Source organism: Momordica charantia, unplaced genomic scaffold (genome assembly GCF_013281855.1).
Source record: "Momordica charantia cultivar OHB3-1 unplaced genomic scaffold, Mcharantia_2.0 BLBB01000097.1, whole genome shotgun sequence".
In the NCBI taxonomy this organism is placed as follows: domain Eukaryota; kingdom Viridiplantae; phylum Streptophyta; class Magnoliopsida; order Cucurbitales; family Cucurbitaceae; genus Momordica; species Momordica charantia.
In genome coordinates, this window is record NW_028275253.1 from 43,748 (window position 1) to 57,046 (window position 13,299).

Sequence of the window (13,299 nt, forward strand, 5' to 3'; positions counted from 1 at the left end):
ATTCCTATATTCAATGATATTCAATTATCCTACTAAAATTGTATGAGTTATTTGTGATGTATTTTTATCAATTAACGAGTGGGTGAAAGAGGGAATATGGTGCAAACAATTGTTGGTTGGAATAATCTCTATTGCACACATTATTATAAGTTTTCAAAAAGATTATTTATCACATCATAACGGTGATATAATACCATTTGCCCAACCTATTCTTGTCTTTCAAAATTGAGTCAGTTTCGTTTCATTTTTAAAAAACTACATTTTTTTTATAAATAAAAAGAAAAATCCAACGGTGAAACGAAAAGTTTGAGAATATTACTAATAAAATTGAAACAAAAAAAAATACACAAAAACTTGTCTCAAGTCAAGATAGCTTCCGTTTGGTACTTAAAGATAAAAATCTATTTTTGGAATTATTGGTAGTGTTATTATATTTTGACCTTACCCATAAAATAGTATCTTATACCCTCTCAAATGGATGAGTTTTCTCCCATGTTCTCCCATATCTTGAAATATTAACAAAAACAACTCCAATTAATTTAACTTACAATCATATAATGTAACCAAATATGCTAAAAAAATATAAATAAATAAATAAACCTTAAAAAAAAGTAATTACTGTTCAAAGAAAGAATTAAAGAATCTTATTCGAAACAGGTTTGAAACCACCTAGATCTCAAATTCTTTCAATTTAAAAAGACAAATATTAACATAAAAGAATTAAATATAGAGTTTCTAGGATTTGAAGTTTTAAAGATTCAGAATTTAAATAGAGATTGATTAAAAATTTATGAACTAAAACCATATTTCATTCCTAGAAATAAATAAATAGAGGAACTAGATTAGTCCTTGCCCATAGTAGCGAGCCTAACTATGAATCCAAAACACTCATGGCGACACCTTTAAATGATAAGGAAAAATAAAAACCGAAAAAATTGTGTATATTTTTGGAATTATTGGTAGAAGTTAGTACTATTATGAACTTACTTATAAAAGATAGTATCTTATCACAAAAACAACTTCAATTATTTTATTGTGTACAATCATTTTTTAAGAAAAATATAAAGAATATACATGATCTCCAATGTAGCAACTACATTATCAGATGAATATATTAGAATCGTATCAATTGTCTTCTAGGGGAAGAGAGAGAGAAAGAAATAAAATAAAAATAAAAAATCTCTATGCAACTTTGCTGCCAAGTGGTTATTTATCTCATCATAACCCCTGATATAATGTGATCTGTCAACCTATTTTTATTTTTCGAAATTAAATAAATTTTGTTTTATTTTCCTAAATTAAAAGAAAAAAACTATCACCAAAAACTTGTCTCTCAAGATAGATCTCCTTTTGGTATCTAAAAAAGAAAAAATATAAATATCTTTTTGGAATCATTGGTAGAGCTAGGTTAGTATTATTTTGAACTTATCCATAAAAGATATTATCTTATGACAAAATTTAAATAGAGCGGGAGTAAAAATCTATAAATTAAAACCATATTTAGGAACTAGATTAGTCCTCTGCCCATAGTAGCAATAATATTTCCCAGCCTAATTATGAATCCAAAACACTCATCGCCATCACCTTTAAATGATAAGGAAAAATAAAAACCAAACAAAAATTGTGTACATTTTAAGTTATGGATAGATATATATTTGTGATTTGTAAGTTGGATACATAAAAATAGGGACGATCCATTTTAGGGAGAGAAAAAAAATAGGCGAGAGATTATAGGGAGAGGAAATTGCAAATGGTTTGTGAAAGAAATTAAACTAAAAGATATTTTGATGGAATCAATAATAAAAAAGAGCCAAAAGCCAAATGGTAGCTCTAGAAATATAATAAATACTATTTTAAAAAATAGGTTTAAATACTATTTGCAATTATGGAAAGAGAGAAGAGAAAAGGAAAACAGAACGAAAATTTCGATGTGCACTATAGAAGCTGCACGATAAAAATATATATATATATATATATGCATGTCCTTCGTGTGGCAAATTTGGATTTACTAAATTTACTAAAACCATATAAATTATTAGCTACGATTTACTAAAGCCATATGAATTATTTGGATTTACTGAAATTTTATCACTTATTTGTGATTGATTAAAATTTGTGGAAGAGAAGAAGAATGTGGGAAGGAGAAGGGAACGGAGAGGAAAAGAAAAAGAAAGAGGAAGGAAGAAAGAAGAAGAGTGGGAAGAAAAGAAATTTGTGTTTGATCATTTTTTTTTAAGTTAAAAAGTAAGAATATGCATGATCTCCACGTAGCAAATAGGTTGTTAGGTGTGTATATACTAAAATCAAGAAACAAGAAAAATAAAATCTTGATGTGCAGTAGTAGCATCAGTTTTCAAGAAAAAAAACAAAACTGCATGGCTTCCATCTGGCAACTTTGTTGTCAAGTGGTTATTTATCTCATCATAACCGCTTGATATAACGTGATTTTAGCAACCTACTTTTGTGTTTCAAACTTAGTCAATTTTGTTTTATTTCCCTAAATTGAAAGAAAAACAATCATCCAAAAACTTGGTGTGCATATGCTAAAATAGTATCAGTTATCTTCTAGGGAAAAGAGAAGTGAGAGAATGAAACAAGAAAAACGGTAAAAAAGTCTTCGAGTATAGAAGGAGCTTCAGTTTTAAAAAATTACAGGGTACAACTGCAGTTTTGCTGCGAGTGATTATTTATCTCATCATAATCGTCTGATATAATGTGATTTCTTAACCTATTTTTGTCTTTTAAAATGAAGTCAATTTTGTTTTATTTTCCTAAATTGAAAGAAAAAAATCACTCAAAAACTTATACCTCAAGATATATTTCCTTTGGAATCTAATAAAAACTATTTCAATTACTCAATTGTGCATGATCATTTTTAAAAGAAAAAAAATAAAGTATATGCATGATCTCCACGTAGCAACTACATTTTCAGGTGCGCCAGATATTAAAATAGTATCAATTATCTCATTGGAGAGAGGGAGAGAAAGAAACAAGAAAAATAAAAAATATCAGGGAACTGACAGCATCAGTTTTCGAAGAAAAATAAAAACGAAAATTGCATGGCTTCCACCTGGCAACTTTGCTATCCAGTGGTTATTTATCCTATCATATAATGTGATTTGTCAACCTATATTTGTCCTTCAAAATGAAGTCAATTTTGTTTTGGTTTCCTAAATTGAAAGAGGAAAAAACAATCACCCAAAAAACTTCTCTCAAGATAGATTTCTTTTGATATAAAAAAAGGAATATATATATATATATATATATATTCTTAAAATTATTGGTAGAGGTTAGTACTATTAAGAACTTACCCATAAAAGAGAGTATTTTGTAACAAAAACAACTTCAATTACTTTATTATGCATGGTCATTTTTTAAGGAAAAAATAAAGAAAATATGTATGATCTACACGTAGCAGTTATTTTGTCAGGTAGCTATTTATCACCACAATAATAGAGTACACTAAAATGGTATCAATTATCTTTCAGGGAGAGAATAGAGAGAATTATCTAATAGAAAAGAGACAGAGGAGAAAAAAAAATCTATATACAATAGCAGAATCAGTTTTCAAGGAAAAAAAAAGTAAAAGAAGTATGCATGGCTTCCACCTGTTAACATTGCTGTCAGGTGGTTATTTATCTCATCATAATCATAACAGTTTTTACTTGTAAACCTATTTTTCTCTTTTAAAATTAAGTATTTTTTTTATTCTCGTAAATTGAAAGGAAAAAAAAACAATCATCCAAGAAACTATATATATATATATATATATATATATATATATCGTTTTGGAATTATTGGTAGAGGTTAGATGTTAGCGTTATTTCGAACTTTCCTATAAAAGTATCTTCTAACAAAAACAACTTCAATTACTTTGAAGTGTGATGCATTACCTTATATAATAAAATATAAAATAAAAAAAAACCCCTTGTCATGTATCATAACATGCTAGAAAAGGTAATTAAAAAAAATATCATTGAAAACAGGTTTCGAACAAACCTAGATCTTACCTTCTTTCAATTGAAAAAGAAAATATTCTAACAATAAGAATTAAATATAGAGTTTGTATTAAAAATTTAAAATTTAAATAGAGTGCGAGTAAAAATGATGTATAAATTAAAACCATATTTCTTTGTTAAAAATAAATAAATAGAGGAAGTAGATTACTCATCTGCCCATAGTAGCAATAATATATTGGAGCCTAACTACCAATCCAAGACACTTGAAAAAGTCTTTTAAGCGTAATTCAATGCCAACGTAAAAAAGCAAAAAGAATTGTGTACCTTATAATTTGCGACTCTCCAATATTGTATACTTAAAAATGGAATATCCGTTCTAAAAAGAGAGAAAAAAAAAGGGAAGAGGGAGAGACAAAAAGGAGAGGAGAAACTTCAAAATGGTTTGTAAAAAAAACTAAAAAGATATTTGGTTAGATCTATGAGTCTTAATAAAATAATAAAAATAAGAAAAAAAGTTACAATGATTTCCCGCGTGGCGAATCTTTCACTCTGCCTTCTTTCGAACATTTATTTCCATATTATGGAGCCACGTCAGAGTGAGAAAGAATAATGGTCTTAATCCTTTAGAAACAATTTATTTCCAAGTGGTAGTCTAGAAATAGAATAAGCATCGTTTTTTTAATGTTTAAATACTCTTTTGGTTCTTATAGTTCATGATATTCAATTATCATACTAAAATTGTATCAATTATTTGTGTTATAATTTTATCAATTAACAAGTGGGTGAATTTGGGAATATGGTGCAAACAATTGGAGGTTGGAAAAATCTCTATTGGATACACGACGATCAATTTTAAAGAAGGTTATTTATCACATCATACCGTGTGATATAATACCAATTGTCAACTTATTTTTGTCTTTTAAAATTAAGCCAGTTTTGTTTCATTCCTCTAAAAACTACACTATTTAAAAAAACTACGCTATTTAAAATAAAAATTCCAACGATGAAACGAAAAGTTTTAAAATGTTACTATTGGATGAAAAAAATCACCCAAAAACTTGTCTCAAGATAGCTTTCCTTTGATATTTGAAAAGGTGAAAAAAAAAATAAAAAACTCTCTTTTTGAAATTATTGGTAGTGTTATTATATTATGACCTTACCCTGAAAAAGTGTATCTTGTACCCTCTCAAATGGATTAGTTTTCTCCCATGTCTTGAAATATTAACAAGAACAACTCCAATTACTTTAAAATGTAATCATATATGCTAAAAAAATAAATAAATAAACCTTAGAAAAAGTAATTCAATTTTTGTTCAAAGAAAGAAATAAAGAATCTTATTGGAAACAGGTTTCGAACAACCTGGATCTTACTTCTTCCAATTCAAAAAGACAAATATTCTAACATAAAGAACTAAATATAGGGTTTCTAGGATTTGAAGGTCTAAAAATCCAGAATTTAAATAGGGATTGAGTAAAAGATTCACAAACTAAAATCATATATTAGTCCTAAAAATATATAAAATAGAGAAATTAAAGTTGAAAGTAGAAGGACCACCGTACGATGTTGTGAAATTAGAAATTAGAAATTACAGGAAAAACAAAAACACATTTAAACCTAAAACTTTTTACAATGTCCAGAACCAAACAAAAAACAAAACAAAACCGCATGTTTCATCTTACATTGCCACACTGCTGAAACATGCACCAGCAGCGGCAAACCACAAAGACAAAGCTGTAAATCCGACCCATCTCTTTGGCTAAGTTTAAGATAAACGTTATTTATAAACATAGCATACAATTTTCACATCAAACCCAGCTACCGAACATCGTCAAAAAGACCTTTAGCATGGCAACGAGCGAGCAACCAAAGAACAATGGCCTCGTTGTATGATTTCAAGCATCAGGTCACACGAATGATCGGTCTTGGTGCTGTTCTCGAGATGATTTGTACAAGTATGGATTAGCTCAAGCGGATAAATTCAAGTCCTTTGGCTTGTAGTAGCTTCCATCGACCCCCTCGGGCGCCTTAACTTGAGTTCGATATCAATGAGGAAGTAGCATTTAGTTTGCTCTCTAACATACAGAACGCTACCGTTCAATTTATTGAGAAGTCTACGTGACAGGTTTAACGCAAGGCCTTCCTGCGAGGTCCACTGCTGTCCTCCTCCAACCATATCTTGGATTAAATCAGGAGGCAGACCTTGACCTGGATGTGACATTCTAAATACAAACAAACCAAAACACATCATTCTCCCAATAGTTCTTATGCCTTTCACAAGTCGTCGCAAGATTATGAAGGAATACAGATTAAACAAGTGACCACTATTGCTACACATTATTCGATCGCGATCGAATAGGTAGCATACATGAAAAAAATCATGCCATAAATCAAAGAACAATTCTTTCACTATTGCTCACTATTAAAATTTTTTACAAATATCCTTTTAGAAAAAACAAATCTCCTCTCTCCGTCTATGCATGTTTCTCTTTCCTATCCGTCAAAAATTTTATGGTAGACCAATGGCCCAATAGAGAGTATTGTCCTGGATTAAAAGATTCGTACCCTCTTTTATCTTGGATATTTTTTTTAAACGGGGAGTCGAAGTTTTACTCCCCTATATCCAAGAGCAACTTGTGCCCGCACCAAGGCCCAGGAGATATCAAGGGTTTTTGGTATTAAGTTCACCGGAAAGTTCAAACTTGAGAACTATAACCAATATGATCAAGAGACCCCAAACCTAACCACTTCTCGATTTTTTATCTTAGATTTTCTTTTTCTAAGCAAATAAAGATGATGAAGATGATGAACAAAAAAGGGTGTATGCTAGTATGGCTTAGGAATAATGTTGCTTTGGATGACCTAACATTGCTATTTGGACAACTGTTTGTCCAAAGACAACAACAATTTCCATGATTATAGTACTAAGGACCCCTTGCCTAAATTAGATGTCGTGTTTTTATTTTCAGTTAAGACAGAAGCCAAAGAAGAATTTTGGTTCATCAAGCAACCTTCACACACATGCTGAATCAAACCCCAATATAGAAGTTAATATGCTAAAAATGTCTGCCAAGTTCCAAACATATAAACACAAGAGTAAAGACAAAGCTATACAAAGAGAATATGATATAAAATCTGAAAAAAAGGGACGAGTTATTAGAGTACCTGATCTGCAAGTGAATATGTTCATTTCCATCTTGGATAAGCTTCAAGCCAGACGAAATGTGGATTTCAACCCAACCGTCCGGAACAGGCGTGTGGCGTACTATGTTAAGTAAGAAATCTGACAAAACCAGCTGAAGCTTAATTTGATCGCCACAAAGAGATAACATTTTGATTTCTTGTGGAATTTCATGAAAAAGTTGTATGTTCTTCTCTCGGACAACCATCATTATTTGACAGATAATCGCATCCAAAACACTCCCGAGGAGAAATTCTTCTCTGCTTATCTCTACATGGCTGTTACAAACAGAAATGGAAATTTTCCTTAAATTTTGAAAAAAAAAAAAGAAGAGCTTCAAAAGTTCATGGCATGGTTGATGAACTAAAAAGAAACATCAAAAAATCACCAGCAGTAGAGAAAAAGGAATTTGTGTGTACTTACCCTCCTTCCAAACTTCTGAAATCCATATCCTCTATGATTGTCATGATTTGTCTCTCGCATGCATCACTAGTTTCAAGGAAGAGTTTCTGGTTTTCAGTAACCCCAGATTTTACAAGGAGTTCATGAGTAAATCTAAGGCCATTTAAAGGATTCTTCATCTCCTGCTTTATGTAGGTCAACTCCTTGAGCTGCAAAACGCCTTCCTTGTCCCTCGCCCAAATTCCTTTAGAGTCCTGTTCCAAGTTGGGCCCAGCAATTTGCAGGAAGCAGATACAACCAATGATATTTCCTTCTGCATCAGTTCTCTTGTTTGAGGTTACAAGCACCTCTGAAAACTTACCATTCTTATTGAAAAACCCTAATGGACACTTCTCGGTTTCTTCACCACCAATACCTTTATATAATAGGATCATAAACCTAGTGAGGGTATCTAAACCTTTCAACCTGCAGAAATTCCCAAAGATCTCCCCAGCTAACATTTTTCCTACAACTTCTTCTCTCCTCAAACCAGTAAGTTTTTCCATGGCTGCAGTCCATTCACAGCAGTAGCCATCCTTGTCTGAAACAAATATTGGTGGAATCAATGGATTCAGACTTTGAATAATAGTCTCATAGTCTCCCCGCAGACGAAGAAATTTATCCAGCATGGATTTCTCGGATGTAACATCTTGCCCAACAAAGCAAACCCCAACAATTTTGTTTGTGTAATCCCTACTTGTGCAAGCATTAACCACAATATACACAGTAGTGTTTTCTTTGTCAGTTCTGAAACTTCTCAATTTTATCTCCACATTTTTGTCTTCCTTACCTGAAAACACACAAAGACGATCAGATAACAATGGAGGGGGGAGAAAGAAAAAGAAGAGGGGATATTCCTATAAAACTTGGCAATCGGAATTATAGTTTATAAGGCCCAACTATCCCCTTGGAAGAAAATTGGTAGAACTCGTGATTTATAACTTTTTCTATCACACTAAAAGTCTTATATATTCAATTTTCTATTGCCATGCCTCTTGATTTTACTTTTTAGCAACTAATAATAAAAGCCCGCAATATCTACATTACCTTCCAGAGCATGGGAAAGTAAATCTTGAACAGTTCCACGGGAATCTTCGTGAACAATTTCATTAACCAGAAGTTTCCCCAAAGCTTCACTAGGTTGTAATCCCAAAAGTTCAGAAATTTTATCATTCCATCCATTGATCACACCAGTTGAATCAACCCCAAAAATTGGAACAGTTGCTGTTTCGATCAACCTAACCATTTCGCAAGCTACTGAACTGAGTTCAGAAATCTCAGTATCATGGTGCTGGACAGAACGTTCTGCCTTTGAATCACTGTCCCTAGTACTCAAAAAGATTCCCTCATAATAATCTGCAATGAGTGAATGGCATTGATTTCTTGAACTTCCCAAGACATACTTTTACTCTTTACAACCTCAAGAAACGCTTTAAATGATGATCTTGGGTGCATTCTTCCTCCATCATCCTTATCATCTGGGTGATGTTTGGCTCCTCCCCATTGGACTTCCTTTGCAGCATGGGACCTGAACCAGAATAAAAAATCCTTTGAACTGATTTTTGCAGCTGCCATGCCACACACTGCATCGCCTAATAAAGCAGCTTCAGGGTACCCAGCATCAGCCAAACTATCCGTGCTCAGCCCCGTGGAATCCTCATAGTTCTTGTGTATCCACTCTGCAATATCTTTGACTTGTGCTTCGGTTGGAGTTACACCTACTAAACAACATGCCCCGTTATAGAGCAATGCGGCACCATCACACTTCACGAGATCCTTTATACTTGGAGATTTAGTCAGCAATGCATGTGGGGAGCCTCGGAGGAGCATGTCACAGAGTAAAGTTTGTGTCTTGAGAACCTTTTTCTCTGTTAATTGTACTGCCAATTGAAGCTCCATGTGGAGCTGCAGCCCAAATGCCTGCATGAGAAACTCGCAAGCATAACGAAGTGGGAAAGGGACATATCGTGGAGAAGTATGATGGCACACGACCAAGCCCCATAACCTTGTTGGCGAGTTATCACTGTTAATGACTACTGCCATGGCTAATGAGGCTATGGAGCCCATATTTGACATGTACTGCAAATGACAATTATGTGGTGCTCGAAGAGTTGAATTCACCAGACACAGAGGCTGCTTGAGCTCCTCGCTTTGAATGACCTGCACAGGCTTTGCGCGGCAATTGCAAATCATCCTCACTCGATTCTGCTTGAACAGAAAACGAGCAGCTTGAGGGATGTCTATGGCAGGATAATGCAGACCAAGATATGGCTCTAAGTCGGACCTTCTGAGTTCTGACACTACTTCACCATGTTCATCATCATGGAACTTATACACCATCACTCTATCATACCCTGTAAGCTTCTGGACATCTTCCACAACCGTGTCACATAGCACACCAATATCACCACCAGGTAGAGCCTGCAGCCTCGAAATCGCTCGAACCGCAAGCTTCTGCGAATGCACGGCCCCAGCAAGCGACAATGCAGGATCAATAGACCTTGCAGGCTCCAAATCAATCACAATCCCCACATCAATCCTATGCAGTATAGCATAAAACGGCTTCTGGTTTGTCCTAGAGTAGACCCAAACAGGATTCGACAGCGAAATCTCCCTCGCCGACGCCGCCTTTGCCAACGAAGCACCGGAGGGAGCCGTAAACAGAGTTCTCATATCAACACCGATCAAACCCTTACCCTGTGACGACTCGGATTCATTTTCCAGCCCCAACAGTTCAAAACAATTCTCACTATAGCTCACAATCTTAAACCCAGACTCCTCAATAGCAATCAAACAACCAAACGGTTGGACCAGGCCACCCCTCTGAATCCGAGCGAGATAGGAAGTTATTTGCTCTTCGGGTACGGATTGATGAGAAGCCTCAAGAACCGATCTCGAGTAGTTGAAGGACTCACCAGAGGCGTCGGATTGCTCAAATTTGCTCATAAGGCCAGCATCGGCATTGTACTGGGCAAGAGCCGCAGCTCCATCGCCGGTGCTGGTGGAGTGGCTGGGACGAGTGCTGTCGGCCGAGGAGGAGAAGGCGGCCATTCTCCGATCACCGCTTCGAATCTTCTCCATAAGGGTCGGATTTGGAAGGCGAAATAGTTGGTGTGGTTTCTATATGATGTTTGAGGAGAGGAACTGAGGTGGGGGGTGGAGATTTATCTTCATCACCGTTGTTGGCGCTTGAATTGCTCGATTTGTCGCGGCAAACAACAGAATCCGTGCGTCTCTTTCGAAATGGGAGCTACTTCGCTTTTGGATTTGATGTTCCCGAGAAGTGAGTTGTCGCGATGCTTTGTTGCGGCTCCATGATAATAATAACAATGAATCCATCTCCGGTTTTGGTTTCGAGTTTTTGATTTCGGTTTTGAGCTCAGAATTTTACGTGGTTTCTTTGCTTTTGGATTAGCCACGTTTTTACGTTCGCCAGTCCCCAGACCCTTCACTGTCTTCTTTTATGTCTTCCCCCTAGGCGCCTTCTTCTTCTTCTCTGCAGCCATGTCCACAGGTTTCGGACTCTTCAACTTTATCCATTATTATTATTATTATTATTATTATTATTATTATTATTATTATACCTCTTCAAAGTGATTATTTTTTTTATTTTATTTTTAATTGTACTTTTTCTATCTCGACACTATATTCAATGTATTTTTTTGAAATGTAAACGTGACTTTATATTAAAAAATTTTTATTATGGGTAAAATTTGTGTTAGAATTTTTGAAATAAAAAATGAAATGATCTTTTTTTTAAAGTACAGTAATTAATATGAACATCTTAGAAGTATACCAACTAAATTAAAACAAAAATAAAACTATAGTGAGTAAAATAATATTTTTAACCTCCTTTTTCTTCTTCTTTCTTATTCTTATTATTATTTACTAGTTTCATATTATCATTATTTAAAATCTAATTTATGTTCCAAATTTTTTTTCCTCCACCAACATATAGTTATTCTTTAGAAGTTCGAGCTTGGTCTTGATCCTTATGTATGGTATTCATTCTCGTTCGAATACGTGCGTAGCCAGACTTCTTTCTTTTTAATGTTGCTCACTCCCTTTTTCATTCATCTGCTTAGGTAGATCTAAAAAATCAGACTTAGAGAACAAATTCTAGAGCTAATTCGTACCAGAGATTCTAATCACTTCCATGGTAGTATGTGGATAGAAGGTATTATAACTTTCATCAAAATATCAATAACTTTATGCATTGAACTAAGAAAATAGAATTACAATTTTTCTTTAAGATAGAGAGACTAAAACTGCAAGAGAGAGAGAGAGAGAAAAAAAGAGAAATTTGGCCCACAGGAAGGAGAGGATGGATAGGGACAAGTCCACCAAGCATTTACTGAGAATTTGGTCCATCTTTTTCTTGTACTTTATGTGGTTGAGAACTTAAGATATTTTTTATTTTTAAATAAAGAAAAAATATGAAACACAATCACGTGATAGGGGACCTCTATCCAGACACCACCCTTTTAGTATCTATTTAAAGCATTCCTAGTACTCGGATTCCTTTTTTTCTTTTTTCCTTTTTTTCACAAATATCAAATAATATAATATCAGAGAAGACCCGTGTCAATTACCACTTTGATTAATTACATTTTTGCTTTCTCATTTTATAAACTTTTATTTTAGTACGTGTTGCTTACAAATATTTTACTAACATGCTTTGGAAATTTAATTTCTAAATTTTCTACTAAATACATATTCGAAAACACTTAAAATATATAATGCAATTATATTACAAATATCTTTTATTTTTTTAAATTACTAACCCAACCAATGCACCTTTGATTTCTCAAATTTTTAAGCTTCAACTTTTAGAGGATCTATTTTAAAATTTTAAAAATTATCAATTTAGCTTTTGTTGCCATCAATAACATAGATATCTTGAAACTTCAAATATGTATTTTAACGTAGTGACACGTTATGCATTAGACTCGTATACGTTTGGCTAAAATAGGATTTTTATTTATTTTACCATAGCTGAAACAGGTATTTAGTGGGTATAAGATTACGGGATTATCAATGAGCAAAATAATTATTTTCTTAAAAATTTAGGGAGCAAAGTAGTTACTCTTAAAAAATTCAAGACTAAATAGATATTTTGAAAGTGTATAGATTAATTTTTTTTCTTTTCTTCTCTAATAATTCAGAAACTAAAATTCATACGTAAGTAAAATATAATAAACTTAAAAGTTAATTGACGAATCCAAACTTTAACCTATTTTTTATTTGGGTTTAAGGTTCTATCTTTTAACAAATTTATTTTTCAATTTTATACTTTTAAAAATATATGATGGTTTATCAAAACTTTTTTAGTTTTAAAATTGTAACCAAATTTAGAATTAAAAATATTGGAAATTGTTCTTTTAATTTTTAAAATTGAGCTAGAACTTAAGTAAAAAGTATTATTATTGTTTTCAAATGGATCTTAAACTTTTAGTTTCAATGTCTGCTTTTTACTTTTAACATTGTATTTCATATCTTGCAAAAAATAGATCAAATTAGAACATTGAAAAAAAATAATTAAATAAATAACAAATCGGTGTTCAAAACTAAAGCCATATTTTAAAAAAAATAAGAAACTTATATCACTTAGAATTTTAATTAGCTCATACAAGATTTGGCAACATAAACTTTAAGGTAAAAGTTAATATGTCATCCTCAATAGCTTATTTTATTTTATTTTTCTCCCTTTTTGTCTCTTT

At 32.9% G+C, this 13,299-nt stretch overlaps 1 protein-coding gene across 1 annotated transcript; it reads right to left on the minus strand.

The window, feature by feature from the left end:
- Positions 1-5,495: 5,495 nt before the first annotated feature.
- Positions 5,496-11,100, minus strand: LOC148207738 (phytochrome E-like). Its single transcript, XM_088118317.1, is given in 5 exon segments — positions 5,496-6,179; positions 7,123-7,416; positions 7,562-8,369; positions 8,627-8,914; positions 8,917-11,100. Coding segments are annotated over 5 exon segments (3,375 nt in total). The 5' UTR covers positions 10,661-11,100; the 3' UTR covers positions 5,496-5,938.
- Between the last annotated feature and the right edge of the window lie 2,199 nt (positions 11,101-13,299).